At 44.8% G+C, this 16,562-nt stretch overlaps 1 protein-coding gene across 3 annotated transcripts in view; it reads right to left on the reverse strand.

The window, feature by feature from the left end:
- Positions 1-6,067: 6,067 nt before the first annotated feature.
- The window catches only part of LOC115369829 (vang-like protein 1), a 50,091-nt gene continuing 39,596 nt past the window's right edge, over positions 6,068-16,562 (reverse strand). For 2 of the 3 annotated variants that reach the window (XM_030066512.1, XM_030066521.1), the window contains exons 6-9: positions 10,654-10,814; positions 7,716-7,863; positions 7,054-7,288; positions 6,068-6,372 (exon numbers count right to left, since the gene is read on the reverse strand). In XM_030066512.1, the coding sequence (XP_029922372.1) occupies positions 6,112-6,372; positions 7,054-7,288; positions 7,716-7,863; positions 10,654-10,814 (805 nt within the window). In that variant the 3' untranslated portion in view covers positions 6,068-6,111. The remainder of the gene's footprint in view (positions 6,373-7,053; positions 7,289-7,715; positions 7,864-10,653; positions 10,815-16,562) is intronic. The other variant, XM_030066529.1, reaches the window with a different exon arrangement.

Here is a 16,562-nt window from a genome sequence, read left to right on the forward strand (position 1 = left end):
CAGGTCTAATAGGCAATTCTAGACTCTACACTGCCATATAATGGATTTTAACACAGAACACGCTAAAGATGACAGGTAATAACGGTAAAATCATGTCCTTCTCTGGCCTGATTTATCTTAAGTTAGCACAGTGCATAAAGCAGTTATTCCTCTGAACCCAACAATCAGCGTACATCTGTGTTTGTGCTGCACATGTGACATTAAATGTAAGGACTTTTAAGGTTGATATGAATGGTAAGTTATAATATAAGAGGAGTTCCCTCATTGTGTGTACACATATGTGACAGTGAATCACATTGTTTTGGTTCTTTTAAGTAGAATAATGCTTGATTGTATTTCATGTGATTATTTTGGACAAAAAGAGGCATAGCCATATATATTTAATGTTATTATAATTACACAAATCTGCATCCAGAGAATAACACAGGAAAGTATTAACAGCACTTATTCCCAATGAGGACCATGGTGGAAAACAAACAGTTTGATGATGTAACGTGTTAATAAAAGTAAGTAATGGTTCACTTGTTTCTTTTTTTTTTAATATTTGCATGAAGATGGTTCACCTCTCTTGTGTGCATGAATGCATGTGTGTGCGCAAACTCCTCGTGCCCCTCCCTCATTAAGATGGTCCAGGTTGACGCTCCTTTTCACCTTGAATTATTCAGACAGAGGTGAATTATTCAGCATCGTTATGACTCCTAATGCAGCGGGGACCTGGACAGGGGAATTGTAGGGGACGGGGAGGGGTCAAGAGCCGCCCACCAGGGTACATCAGCCGCATACGGAGCGGACACACTCCTCGAGGACCGCTGTCGCTGGGCATGAATTAATGATAAGGGGCCAAGCAGAAATCGGTATTCCCCTGGAGGTGGATGTGATGCACTGTGTAAACAGGATGTCTGTATCATGGCACGGCGTGTAAACAGCCGCCAATGCCACAGTTAAGGAGGAGGATGCACATCTGTATGGGTGTGTCGGCCACACTTGTGTTTCTGTCCTGAGGCAAGAAGACATGTCATGCTCTCTCCCGGGGAAGCAGACGGTGTGTATGTGTGTGTTGGGTTAAGGTTCTTAGGTTACATAATCCTGTGAATGTCAAGTGTGATGGTGTTTAACATGAAGGAGGGCAGCAGACACAGCTACCCCGGGGAGAAATGCGACCATGAATGACAAAACACATAAAAACACGTCGTGGGTGTGAAGGTCTGACTAGTCCAATATAAAAAAGACATAAGACAAAAGAAAAGGCAGTGACTAGAGGACATTAATGACTACTTCTGCCATTGTACCATTGTATTTACTCCAGGCCTCCTGCCCAGTTGAGTCAAGACTGAAGCCAATGCTACTGGAGTCTGTATCAATAGAGACTGTGGAAGCCAAAATAAATGCCAGTGATTTCCCCTCCGCACGTAACAAAGTCATTACAGAACAAATAGGCAGCGAAGAATGAGGAAAAACATCCCATTTAGATGCAAATGCTCCTCGTTTTCCCTCTCTGTCCGTCCCGCTCCCCAGCACGGAGCGCGGGAGGACAGATGAGTTCCGACAGGCCGCCTCGCGCCCCGCGCTCGCGGAGGGATGAGGTTGTTCATCTCAGCACCGGACACTGACACTGACATTCATTTAGCCACGAGGCCCCGGCTGCGCCACTCTGACAAGCTGACGGCGAGCCAATTACCACTGAGCTCCATGACAACAGAGAGCCCGCCAAATAGCCCCCCAAAAGGTGACATTCTGCGGCGGCGTCACCAAGAACATGGGCACGCTCCTAATGGACAGTGACAGAGGAGAGCGCTAGCCTGTTGCAGAGGGGAAAAGAAAAACAACAACAACAACAAAAACTAGTGCATATGAAATGCTGACAAATTGGATAGTGGACTAGTTGTGTGGAGGAACCACAGAGACAGGTGACTTGTGCACTTGAACCTTCAGCATTAAAGGAAACATTCACCCTTAACCACTTTAAAACCCATAGGTACACCTTGCATTCCCTTTTTGGTTGATTTGCTGGTGTGTCATTTGCCTTTTTTGCCCAGTAAAACTAAGGAAGTTTGACACCAGAAAAATATTCCGCTATCAAAAATGTAAATCATCAACTAAGGCTGTGATTTCCATTCCTCAGAATCAAAGAGCTTCTTTATACACCGTGTGGGCATGCACTTCAATATTTGCCACATATGGCTCGCTACTTGATCTCTGAAATGTCATGCAGACTAAAGGAGAGAGCCAGAAGTGGTGGAAAGAGTACTTTAAATTGCTACTCAAGTAGAAGTACTGTTACTGTGCTGATATTTTCCTTAAGGACAAGTTCTGCTGTAAAAATCTACTGAAGTAAAAGTAAAAAGTGTCTCATTTAAAATGTACTGCAAGTAAAAGTTACCAAGTTACTTTTTCAAGGCAGTAACTGTGTTAAGCGCTGCTACACGGTTCAAACTACTTTCTTTTAAAGGTGCATTGCGCAAAATTGTCGAGCGAAAATGTGCCTAAGAAAAAGTGAAAGTCCTGACTCTGAAAAATACTCCGTACTCCAAAAAAGCCGCTCAGTCACAGAAACGTGAGTAAACGTCATTAGTTCCACCCTGAAAGCCGGTCCCAATAATCGGGATAAGGGACCGAGAGAAATCTGATTAACGCAGCTAGAACTCTGCTGGAGAAACCGAGTTACCGGGCCATGAAAACCCTTAATTTGATTTCTGAATGCCTTTTTTTTTTTTTTTTTTTTTTTTTTTTTGGTGTGCATGTTCAGTGACAGCGGATGAGGACACAAACACAAACACACACATTACCTGATTTCCTGCCATAACCTGGTTACTCACAATAATCTGGTTTTGTGTGTGTGTGTGTGTGTGTGTGTGTAAAAGTACCAACACACTCACCATTTTGCAGTAACGTTCCACAATCATACAGGGAGAAATATCCATGCAGGAGGAGAGACACAGATTCCTCTACTGAGAATGAAGCACTGCACCTTTAACTGCACACCTTTTGTTGTTGAAAGGCATTCTGGGAAATGAAGGAAAGCATTACCTGAGGCAAACGAGGTAGGTTGAGGGAAAGTGAGTATACTACAAAACGCCAATTAAAACAGTCACATTTGGGAATAACTCATCAACAACTGTAATGATATCTAAAAAGTATCAGAGGGATGTGTTTTACCTTAAATCCAGTGAAAAGTGAATCTTGTGGTTAGAAAACGCCAGCCTCAAAAGGTCGCAGGTTCAATCCCTAACACGGTGGTGTCTTGTTGAAGTGCCCTTAGGCAAGACACTGAATCATTTCCAACTCACCTGTGGTAAGCCACTCTGAGTGAGAGTGCCAGCTAAATACCAATAATGTGAATGTTTATTTGGTTAAACATGATAATAACTGCTGAACCCATAACTACAGTGATTGGCACTTGGAATAAAACCGTTTCATACTGACAGACTGCACTCATTCAGTCTACAATTTTAATTTCCATAAAAAAAAAAAAAGGTTCAATAACAGTGATGCCAAAGAGCGTGTTTACAAATGTTCATAAAAATGTTTATTTTTTCTTTCTTTCTTTCTTTCTTCTTTTTTTTTTTTTTTTTTTTACAAATGCTAATGCTGTGAAGTTGAAATATGTGTTACATTGCAATGTCACGTCAATACAAAGCTGTCCGAACAGAAAACGACAAACCAAACCATGACCGTGGTGGGCTGTAACCTGGCAACACTGTGACAGATGGTGACGAGGATGAAGAGAGGGGGGGCGGGGGGGCGGCTGGTCATGTGAGCTGGAATGGCATACATACAAACATGCTTGTTTACATAAATAGATACAGTGTAAAAACAAGAGGCACAGTCACATTGGGAGCGTGGGTTCATACAAAGTTCACCTGTCAGTAGGTACAAAATACGACCAGTGCCAGGTATTTTAGAAAAGGAGGAGGAAAAAAAACTGCTGTTGTAACATCGAGCCGGAAAAAAACAGCAAAGAAAGCTTTTGGAGTTGTTCCCAGGTGGGTAACAGCTACATGTTTACAGTAAAAGAGTTGTCATTTTTGTAAAAACAGAGCTGCTTGGAGTCAGACATAGTAACAATGTCAGCTTTACCAGCCAGGGGGCACTAGGGGACAGTCCTGCTCAGAGCCACAGATGATATTCATGTGCTATATTTTTCTCCTCAAGCCAGTCACACAGACTAGATCAGTGTTATTCTCTTTAGCCCGACACAGGGAGTGAATCCGGCAGATCAGATTTGACAGAATTACATAAGAAATTCCCATTCGGAGCAGCGAGTTTTTGAGAATGAACGTTTCTCGTGTCAGCTGAATCCGACGCTGCTCTGCTTATTCTGTCTGATTTCGACAGCTCACGGGGTGGTGGGGGGGGAAATCGACTTCCAGTGAACTGACAAGACCGTTTCGGCACGGCTGACCCCTCGAGGGATTCGCTGTGTCTGTGAGCACATGCTGGTTGTCTGACAGCGGAGGTGAGACAAGGTAGTGCAATGTGAAAACCAGACAGTCCAGTTGGGGAGGGAGGTCCCGCCCTGCCGCAGCATTCTTCACACACCACCATCAGCAACATTAGCATTGTTGATTACACTGGAGCTTTTAAGTTCTTTTTTCCGAGAGTAATCAAGTAAAACGAGATCGATTCTGGATTGAGTAACTATTTAAAAAGGGCAATTATGCTCTAATAGAGGAAATCAGTAGTTTTTTTTTAAATACTGTGGCTTTTATTCCAATGAGTTCCAGATCTGTTTTTCCTTTGCTCCATCTCTCAATCTCCTCTCTGCTGCCTTGCATTTCCATCATGTTCAAGCAGCTACAGCAGACATAAAAGCCCCTGAGAAAGACAAGTGAACCGGTGAGGCAGGGCAAACGTTTCGGGGCATTTCTCGGGGTATCTAAAGCCATCTTTCCTGTATCCCTTGCAAACGCAGTTCATCCGGAGTTCACCCCGGCGGTGGCCCCGTGCCAGCCGTAGGTGCTCTAAAACGTGTAACATAGGGTGTGTGCGTTCCCCACCGGAGTGGAAACGCCTGTGATTTTGCTCCGCTGCACCTGGAGAGGCGACGCGCGCTGCAACAACAACACAACGTGCCCCAGTTTGGCTGCTAAAAATACCTCTGAAGGGCGCCGAGCCTCGAGCGGGATCTGAGGTGGCTTGGAATTTGACATCTCTTTGACTCTTTGAGGAAAAAAAGCGTCTGTCCGTATCTGACCCACCGCTGATGGATACATGACTGGAGCTCTTAGGATGAATCAGCGCCTGAAGAGACTGTGGCCAGGAGAGAGGACCTTTTTAGGCATTCTTTAGTCAATACACAGACATAAAAACTTGCATTTGATGCAAATTCTGATTGAAGTTTAGCTTGATTTTTTTTTTTTTTTGTGTCAGATACATTTAATTTGGTTTGCTTTCAAGGGATGGGCAATCCAACTTCACTACACAGAGAGAAAAATTCCATTCATTTATCAGAATCAGATTACGCCCACGCTTGAAGGAGCATGAGGGCACTTTCAAATGGTGCAGACGGGGACGTTTCCATCAGCCTTCAAAACTGGACTTAGGTATCCAAGTCACACCAGCATCCAGTCCATAGTGGTTTGACTGTCTGTCCCGTGGAAGTGAAGGAGTGACCGAGACGACAACGTCACGCGAGTCTCCGTGGAAACGTGTCAGACACCTCGAATGTTCCTTGTTCCCGTCTTGTTTGGCTCCAGCGTCTCAAATGAAAGAAAAACAAGTGATTGTGTTGACTCAGACATACACACACATGCGCTCACACACACACACACACACACATACACACACACTCAAAAAGGTGCACACGACCATATTCAAAGTGTCTAAAATCAATGTCCGAGGCATCCAAAATCAAACCGCCATGTGCACAATCCTGCGTGAGACTCGTCGCTTTGTGATTCTTACACTTGTTTTCCTCCAAATCAAATACGATAAAAAGAACAATATATTCAAACGTGTGTAATATATAGATTCATATATAATATATAAAAATTCAAAAAAAAAAAAAAAAAAAAAAAACAATAAAAATAAAAACTGCAAACCCAAAATGAAAACATTTGAGAGCAACAAAAGGTGAGGAATTTAAAAAAAAAAAAAAAAAGGTGTGGAGTCCTACACGGAGGTCTCGGACTGTAACCGGAGGACAAACTTGTGCGACTTGGGGTCGATGTACTCTTCCGACATCTGGATGTAGGGAATCTTCTTGGCCGTCACCACCAGGCTGAAGTCTATGCACTTGAGCAGGAAGACGGCGCCGTCCTTCAGGCCGCTGGTGACCGACGCCTCGCTGATGAGCGTCCACTGGCGGGCCAGCCAGCGGTCGCGGCTGTACTGCAGGGTCGGCCCCGGGGTCAGGTAGCTCTCCAGGAACGCCTGGAGGGGAGGGGTGGAGGGCGGCACACAGACACATCAACACACACACATAATTTTTAAATCTTACACTGCAAAAACGCAAAATCTTACCAAGATTATTTGTCTTATTTCAAGTCAAAAATGTCTTATTTCAAGTCAAAAATCTAGTGAAAATTTGCTTGTTTCATTGGCAAAATTTGCCAGTTGGAAAAAGTGAAAATTCACTTGAAATAAGTGAAAATTAGCTAGAAACAAGAAACAAATTTTGCCAATGAAACAAGCTAATTTTCACTTGTTTCAAGCAAATTTTCACTTGAAACAAGAGACAGTTACAAGTTACTTCTGAGGTGATCATGTCTTATTTTAAGTGTAATGAGATATTTTGACTAGTAATAAGACATTTTTGACTTGAAATAAGACAAATAATCTTGGTAAGATTTTGAATTTTTGCAGTGTATTTTCCTAGAAATAAATGTGCCAGTGAGCTCAGATGAGTTGTGTTTTGTAATCCTTGTCCTTGTCTTCCTTTGGGAGACATTAAATGAGAGAGAAAAAGAGTAGAGGCTGCCAGTGCTCTTAGCGTTAATCTCATTTGTTTATAGTAATTATATCCATGTGCCAGCATTAATGTGGTGCTGATTTCTTGATGCTGACATGCTGTAATGGGAGTGTAAACAGTCTGGGGCGAGGCGCGGGCCTGACCTTGGGCGTCATATTGTTGGTGATGCAGAAGGCGAGGTGCTGCTGGATGCTCTCCATGCTGTGGCAGTGCTGCTGCTTGGTGGTCCGCAGGTACTTCTGCAGGGCGCGCGCCATGGACGGGAAGATGGCCTGGGCTGCCTCGCGGGGGTCCATCACGTCCCCCGGAGCCTTCTTCTGCTCCTCCTCCTGCATGCGCTTTATATGGGTGAACGCCTCCTCTACCGCCACCACCAGTCTGGGAGGAGAGATCGCGCATGATTTAACAGTTCAGTGTTGAGGAGCAATCCAACAAATGTCCAGCTCATATTCATAACTATAGGCAATTTAGTTCACAAAACGATTTTTTGGGGGGCATTTTCCTGCATTTTTATATTCTTGATCAAAGCGCTGATTGTTTTTTTGGACAAGTTCCCACACAAATGTAAAATTTTCTAATATTTCCATGACCACCTATAATTGAATTTCCATTACCTAGATAAAATGTTATTTTTTTCCTTGACCAAAATTTTAAAATACACTTCAGACACTGAGAGAACTTTGTGTTTTGAGATATTCTTGCTTAAAAATACACACAAGTTTAAAATTCAATCACTTTTAGGCTCCTTATAATGTCTACTATGGAATATCTCTCCATCTATGGCTGGAACTGTCTGAGCTCTCACCGCGCTTTGCGTTTGCGTACACGCCGCTCGTGCTCGGCCTCTTCGTAGTACAGCTCATTGTGGCTGGTGTCCCTGCGGCGGGCGGCCGCTGCGATCATGGCTCTGGACTGGGAGTGGGCGAGTCCCGCCGCTGCATTGTTCCCCGGACCTGTCGGGACAGAAGAGGAGACTGTAGTAAATTTTTGTACAGTTTTATAGTCCTCATGTCTCTTAGCACCTGGTAAGTCCCGGCTACAGCCTTCGAGTAGAGGGTAGTGCGTCATAGAAAACTCTGGTGATGAGACATAGAGTGCAAAGTGAGGGAGTGGACTACCTTTAGAGTGGTGGGGAAGATTATTCATAGACATAAACCTTGTTCCATTTCCTTTCATCAGCAGCAACATTAAAAGCCCTAGAGCTGACATGAGTAGCCAAACACACCGAGTCATAATTTTAAATTGTTCTGGCTGAGTGCTGTGATCATGCAAAAAACTAAATCCTCGAAATCAAAACACACAGCTCACCCACATATGGTCATTAATATTCAAATATTCCCATTACTCTACCCCTCAGTGCCTTTGGGTGACGCGGGGCGTCCAATTTAATAAGCATCTCCAACAACTTCAAAAGTTTGCAATTTGGGTGCGTGGAATTGGATAGGGAGGTTGCTGATGAACCTTGTCTGATGTTAATGCAGGTTAAGAAAAGAGAGGGGCTGGTAAATTATTAATGCGGACCAGGGATCAGAGATGGACCGAATAATTCATGGACAGAGCAAAAGAAAGTTTTGGTGAATGCATGAAAGCCCGCCTCGGCTCTTGGAGGGGATTTATTCGGGGGGAATGTTTATGCTGAGAGCCGTGTGATGAGTGGCCACGTCGAGGAGGAGGAGGTTTCTGTATGCAGAGAGGACAGTGCTCGCTCCGCGCAGCGCCCGAGGAGACATCAGTCACCGTAGGAGGACAGCTTTTCAAAAAACACCTGCCGTAGTCCATTTCAATTTCCCAAGACGTGGAGCCGAGCAAACAAAGTGAGAAGCAAATAGCTCGACAGGCAGCGTAAAACTACCTGGACCCATCGGACACAACGTAATTGAGCATTATGGCCGATTTGTGCTTAGGGCTTCGCTGCTCTTTAATAAAGGAGAGATGAATGTTTATCCCAGACTTGTTACTGACAGAATGTCGGCGTGGCTGCAGAAAGGGAGAGGGAGGCGGAAAGAGAGAAAAACAAGAGCAGGAAGATAAGAGCAAGAGACAGAGAGAGGCGGCGAGGTCCCTCGGCACCTGCTGCAGAATGAAAATGAAGGCGGATGAGGCACGGGAGAGAAATGACAGGAGCGGCGGCGTAATAGCTATTGATTTAACGGCCATCTCCACAACCGTCTCCAGCTCCACTTGAGAGCGGAGGAGGCAGCGGTAGCGGGAGGAGGGGACAGAAGAAGGGAGGGAGAAGAGAGAGAGAGAAAAATGGCAGCGGAGGGAGAGTGAAAAAAAGGAGGGAGTCAAGTTAGTGCACTTAAGTGAAGCTTGAGTACACTTAAGGGAGTGCAATAACTTCATAAACGGTGAGTGTTACATTCTGCCAGCTGTGGTTATGGTGACTTCAAACTTGAGAAATATTTTTCATCCACCTGTCGCATACACAGAGTGAAAAGGAGGAGAAAAGTGGGAAAGGGGGAGTCGATCCACAAACAGCAGTGCGCTCATGAGTGTGTGAACCGGTCGGGAGTGAGTGTGTCAAGTGTAGTGAGAGAGTGCCGCTAATTACAGCCCAAAGACAAGCCTTTAATTTAGCGTCTTGAGGGGTTAGTGGCCAAAGGTTAAGGTTTATAGGGTGACCACGAGCAATCAGTGGGTGCATTTTCATTACTTACTGTCCAAAAGGTACGCTTTCAGTTTAGCTCTAAAGACATCTTAAGGAGTTAGAGCGATGTAAAGACAAAACAAACAAAAAAAAAAAAAAACAGAAGAAAGTCAACAGGGGGTAGAATGGCTTGATAGGTTTGATCTAAACATTGTTAGTGCCTTGCATGTCATTCCCACCTGCACAAAATGTGTTGTGTGTGTTACATGAAGACATATGTAGGCCATATCCTACAGCTGGGCAATATGTCAATATTATATCAATATCGTAATATGAGGGAAGATATTATCTGGGATTTTGATTCAGCATAAGTGTTGTCTTTAGTAAGGGAATGCAATTTTCTGAACTTATTAGACTGCTGTAGCTGTTTGTTTATTTGGCTCTACCTGCTTAGTCATCATATTCACATTACTAATAATTGTTTATCAAAATTGCTACTGTATAAATACGCAATGAAAGCACCAATCCTCATCCCTATGATATCGTCACAGCAGCATTTTGACATGAAACAGCAGATTAACACAGTCGGGAGCAGTGATATTGATCAAGGCTCTGTTCCATGACTGGAAAGACTCAACTACACAAAAATGGAAGTGAATCTTGTGACACCTGTAATCTCCACACTGACAGTCAAACTTAACTGTGATATTTGATTTTGCCCAGTCCTGTTATGCTGATTATTAATAGTAAGTGACTTGGTAACTTAAAGACCCCATAGAAATGGAGGCAAACCAAAAGGATATCAGTTTGGGAGAGAAACACAATTTCATTTCAAGGGATAGGTGGATGAGAGAGGATGTTTGAGATTAGTGGAGGTTTTGAAATTTTGATTTACACCCACTAGTGCAGGATGATGTCACTTTTTGAGTACAAGCCATGTGAGGTCATTTAAGGGGGACTTTAAAGCGATGGTAAACTAAAGTATGTCATTTTCCATTAAAATGCTTTTATTTGTCATCGCTGGATGTAGAAAACATCCTGAAATCCAATTTTTGGCCCCATTATTCCTACTTTTTTTTTTACCTGAGTTTACCGTCCCTTTAAAGAATCAGACTCCACGCCCCAACAAAGACACAAAGACTGTCCCACTCACCCTCAGCGGGGGCTGCTGGGAACTCACCATCCACGTTGTAGACTTTGAGGCCGGCCAGGTGCTTGGCGGCGCGGGACTTTGAGGCAGTGAGCAGAGCCGGGTTATGGACCGGGAAGTCACGGTAGTAGTTCTCCACGATGGCCAGCGCTGCCCGCTGAATACTGGAGAGGCAGAGAGGGGGAGCAGGGGAGGAAAGAAAGAGAGATAAGCTTTAGCCAACCGTGAGTTTTACTTTCCTCAAATACAATATGCCGAAAAATCCCACTTGTAGCTGCCTGAGACCGCTGGTGCCGCCTGCTGAATACAGAAGCAGGGGCTGAGAGCTGGAAATAAGACAGAGAAACACTCACCACCAGAACTTTTTTTACTCTACTTCAAATACAAGGAGATCCCGGTAGTAATTCTAAAAGGTGGCTCATGCCTTTTGCTGAATACCAAAGTGCAGACTTAAGGTAAGAGAGGGCGAAACAGGGCAGAGTATTCGCAGAAAGGGCTTTTCTGCTTTCTTCAAATACTTAATGCTGCTACTGAGAAACCCTAGAAGTAGTTCTCGAGGTTGGTAAGTACCATCTGCTGTATAGTGGCAAGGAGGTGACAGGGGATTTGAGAGCAGCAGCGATAGAGAGAGGGGGAAGAGGAGCATCCTCAAATAGCAAACAGCTCGTGGGAAATAGGAAGAAAAATGGAGAGAAAGTGCATTCTGACAGAAGAAACAACGGGACTGGAAGTCAATAAGAGAACAAAACTCCAGGTGCCGCCTCAATATCAAAACGTGAATGACAGAATGTTCAGAGGAGGAAGCGTGAAAGAAAAGAGAAACAATGAGCGGAAAGAGAGGGGGAAAGGATGGAAGCGATAAGGGATGGATGGCGGCACAGAAGGAGTGAGGGAGAAAAAACAGAAGACGGCACCTGAGTGTTAAAAGATCCAGCAGTAATACTTTATTGATCCCGGTTTGGGAGATTCCTTCATCGCCGAAACACCACGAGCGATACAAATCACAGAACAAAGAACGAGGAACAAGGAAAATACATCAGTGAAATACAAGCAAACATACCGTAAATTACAATCCTCGCCTATGCTACTGGGAAGCCGCGGAGAAAAAAAGGATGAAGTGCATTGTGTTCATTTCAAAGACTCAACGCACCAGGAACAAGGCTGGGGGGGGAACGAAAAGGGAGGGGTGGGGGGAACAGAACAGGGACAAAAGCCAGACGTATTGAAAAAACAGAGTGATGAAAGAGATTTACAGTGTGAGAAACACCATCAACAAATTGCTGCAATGCCATTCGTGTCTTACAAAGCGAAGCAACCAGGGAATGTGCGAGTACGTCATCAAGGTCCTTGGCTACGAAAAGGCGGCTATGAACCCACGGCCAATCAGATTTCCCGGTCTTATTTTGCACCTCAAACCCGTATGACTCCAAACGGCACTGAAAACTGTGACTCCCTCCACATTTTAACACATTTAAAGGGTGAAAAATACCAGAGCGACTTGGGACACTCTCCGCTGCAGTGCGAATGAAGCCAAAAAAAAAACGAGCGGATGGAAACGCAAGACGCGAGAACGGATGTTTCAAGTGACGCGGGCGGTCGCGCCGTCGTCTGCAGGCTCCCGAGCTGCAGCTGCTGCGGCCCGGATCCTGACGCTGGAACACCGTGGATCAGGGAGCGTGCCATGTCTTGTCCCTCGCAACACAGCGCCACAAAAAAAAAAAAAAAACGAATATTACACAAGGGGGGTGTTTTCACATGCTACACACCATAAATCACCGGCTCTTTCAACAATATTTTACCTCTGTACTTATGGGACTTTGTGAAATTGGAAGCAAAGCCTGTGGTGCGGATTTAACAGCTCTATAATAAGCCGGATGACCTTAAAATCAGCCGATATGTGTCTACCAATGATTTCCATTTCAAGATTAATGCTCAATACGGTCCCACAAACAGGGATTCATTAACCACTGCAGTCGTGTTATTGTGACACCACAAGAGCCCGGTTCCCATGACCCGCACGACAGATGCTGACAGCTGTTGACTGACCCACAACACGAGTTTGCTGCTTAACATGCGCTCATTTCATTTAGGTGTGTTGGAATTAAACATGCATGTGTGTGTGTTAGTGTGTGTGCGTGCTCAATGTGAGTGCCTGTGTCATTCCTCGGGCCGAGCAGCGAGCTAACTCAATATACACGAACAACACCACATGCTGGCCCTGCAGCATGCGCTTCCTATTATCCCGGAGGAGAATCACAGCACAGGCTCTGTCCGGCTGTATGAACGTGGTCACAGTGTCACCCGAACCTCGCTGCTCGTGTAATTTCCTACCTCAGTAGAGAACTAGAGGAGAGCACATCTCCGCCGGGCTTGTTCTGTTACCTTGGTGTGCAAATCTGGACGAGCAACATTTTCAAAAGACCAGCGATGTAAAATGTTAATTTCAAAGTGAAAATCCCAATGTTATCTGTCTGTGTGTGTGTGTATCTGTCTGCAGCGAATGATCAAGGCCCTCTTGTTGATTCAAAACCTCTGACAAACCTGTTTTAGACCTCAGCTGAGTGCTAACTCTGACCAGACAGTGCCTCTGTTTTTTTGCCGTCTCCCAGTAGGTGAAAAAGGGGTGTTGTTTTTTTTTTTTTTGCCTGAGTCGCAGCACCAGAGAAAGGGGGGTAAAGGAGAGATATAGAGTTACTGCCTGTGTATCTCAGCTAAGGGATTAGCACTCAACTGCGGTATACAACAGGTTTTTCATGTTTTTGAATTACAGTAACCACACGAGGTCCTTGATCATAAAGTCATAACTGTGCACAAAAATATTCTGATAAGCCCAGTAGTACACTCCTGATCAAAAGATCTTAAGACCAGTTGAGAAATTGCAAGAATTTCCATTTTGCACTGTTGGACCTTAAGAAGGTTCTAAGTAGAGCTTCAAAATGCAAAAAGACAAAATGCAAAATGCAAAAGCCTTTGCCATCAGGAGGGCGTGTGGATACCTAACAGAAAATGACACTGAATCCACATTTTTGCCAAGATTTGGGCTTTTAAAGGCCGTGGTCTTAAACTTTTGATCAGCTGATGAACAGCCTATTTCAGTTTAATGGTTGTTTGCAATAAATTGCTTACTCAAATTTTTTTTTTTTTGTCTCACTCCCATTTCTTCTTTTTGCATTTTGAAGCTCTACTTAGAACCTTTTTTAAGATCCAACAGTGCAAAATGGAAATTCTTGCAATTTCTCAACTGGTCTTAAGATTTTGATCAGAAGTGTATGTGAGATCAGCTGCAGACGGATACACACACACACACACAGACAGACAGACACAGACGACTAAACCCATGATCCCCTCCAGGATGCAGACTAGCAGGGATAACAAAATCACTCACAAGGCAGGACAAACCAGCAATAGGACACAAAATACAAAGGTTGAGAAAGGGTGGGACAAGGGACGTTTGTCAATAAACATCCATAGAGTTCAATCGCATCTGAAGAGGATGAAAAACAGAGACGGGGCACTAAAGACAAAGGTAATGCCTGCACCCCCATCCCAAATGCTGCCAGGCCTAAGTAACGGGTTTTTCTAGAGGTAGGAGAGACATTGAGGCTAAAAACTGCTCCTCTCCCTGATGTCAGTGCTCATGAAATCCCCCCACCCCAGGGATTTAAAGAAAATCTTCACTGAACCTTCGCATTCTCAATTTGTAATACTTCCACATGCACATTGCCCAATGGCGCGTGCATTCTGCGGGAGCCCCTGCTCATGCTGTAGTATTTTCTGAAGTGTTTTCAAAGAGAAACCACATGACTCTTTTGCTTTGGAGACACAAATCACAACAACTACATATTCCTCTACTGTCGACTAAAGGGACATTGCACGTCTGCAGGCCTTGATGAGATAGGACTGTGATTTCTCCAGGTATTTTTCAGGATTTTGTTTTCATATCAAAGGGTAGAGCCCAAACAGCAAATTACACATGGGCGGTCCTGTAAGGAAGTGGAGTAGATATGCTATAGAAATGCAAAGACCTTGATATTCCTGTGGCACCATACAAACAGGCACTAGTGTCACGAATCACAGTCATTTAGAGACTCCCATTCTGCCTTTTTTCAAACAATTTTCAGATGAAACAAAAGAGGTGCCTTGCTCATACGACAGCATGCATGAAAACAAACCTGTCACAGGATAGAGATTACTTTTTTTTTTTTTTTTTTTTGGAAAGGGGAGAGACAGTGTCTGTTTTCCTCAAAGAGGCGAGGGGGTATGATAACACACCTCAAACAACATTAGCACATTTGGCCAACTCTGGGAACCAGGACAAGCCTGCCTTGCATTAAGCACTCAGAGCGCCACAGACAGGGCCATTGTTTTCGTGGCGACGAGCATTTAAGTGCTGTGTCAGAGTCCCAGGCGCTTCCCAACTTTGATCAATTATTAAGCGGAGCAAGCCGAGGAGAGACAGGCCAATAAAAACCCTGCGGCCCCAGTGGCACAGATTGCAGTCTCCCTATAGATGTCAGGAATGCAAACTCAGTTCAGTCGAGGAAACAAAGGACAAGTGCAACAAACTTTGCAGCCGGAGTCTTTCACTGAAGCAGAAACCCAGTCAGTTTTCTGGAAGCCGCACAACAGCCCGCGCCTAGGTTCCCTTCAGCAAGGCATTTAACCATTAACTGATGCAGTGCTGCTGCTCAGGAGCCATCAGTGGATTAATGTGCTATTCTGGGAAGCTCCCAGCTGTGACTGTGTTTAATGCTCCCTCCCCCCTGCAGCTGTTCCCCCAGGCTGCTGCTGCAAGGAATGCGCTCAAGTCTACTTGTCCGGTCTGACAAGGGTTAAAAAAAAAAAAAGAAAAAAGAAAAAAGGTTTCCTCTTGCCCTGAGATTGGCATCAAAGGCCAGGCAGACCGAGACAAGCAGGCCTTCAGGGCCCGGGCCGGGTCCCCTTTATGATAAGGCAAAGGGCTGCTGCCAGAAAAACAGGAATGTCGGCACCAGTCGCCTGTTAATAGGAGAGAGAGACGTGGGAGAGCGGCCGAAAACACACAGCCCCCTCTTACGTGTGTGACAGAGCGGGCCCTGCTGTACGCTGCATAGTTCATGTGTGTGCGTTAGCGCCCGTGCGTGCATATGCCGCTATGCATTTATACAGCCCAATTACCCGTGTACACGTGTGTTTGTGTGCGTCCATGTGTGCATCGGGGCTGACCAGATGCTGTGCTCCAGCCTGCAGGGAGCACTAATTAGCTGTTTGTTTACAGTCACAGACGGACAACAGAGCGCCGCGCGTGCTGCTGGCCAAGCCGGGATGAACAGCAGAGCTTACAAAGGACAACACCCCGAAGGCAGCCTGCAACAGCACTGGACCGTCTCTCCGTCTCTCTCTCTCACACACACACACACACACACACATACACACTCACACAATCACATGCACTCTGACCTGTTCCTACCGCTGGAAAATCAATATTACAATCAATACACTTTACAGCCCATTAAAAGTTCAAGTTTCAGTAAATGTAATGCTTAACCTACATTAAAGTGACAATAAAATGAAAAATCCCTTTTTCACCCCCTTTAAAGAGCTCTGCCTTTAACAAACAAATGCCAACACACCAAGGCCTTTTTAGTTTCTCAAATGTATATATTTAATTTTATTTGATCAAGCGCCTCCCACCATATAAAAGTGCATACAGAAGTATAACGGCGCATGTTAGGGTCTTTACCCTCAAAATCCCCGATTCCTTTCGCTAAGACACCGCGGCGGCATCCTGCTGGGTGGATTTAATTTATTTTGAAAGAATCTGCAATTTGTGCAAAAATCATTTCCGAACTTTCAAACGGCCCCTTCATGCGTCACGGTCCCACCACACGCCACCACACCACCACACCAGCCCGTTTCAAGCAGAAATACAC

This window comes from Myripristis murdjan, chromosome 2 (assembly GCF_902150065.1).
Source record: "Myripristis murdjan chromosome 2, fMyrMur1.1, whole genome shotgun sequence".
Taxonomy (NCBI): domain Eukaryota; kingdom Metazoa; phylum Chordata; class Actinopteri; order Holocentriformes; family Holocentridae; genus Myripristis; species Myripristis murdjan.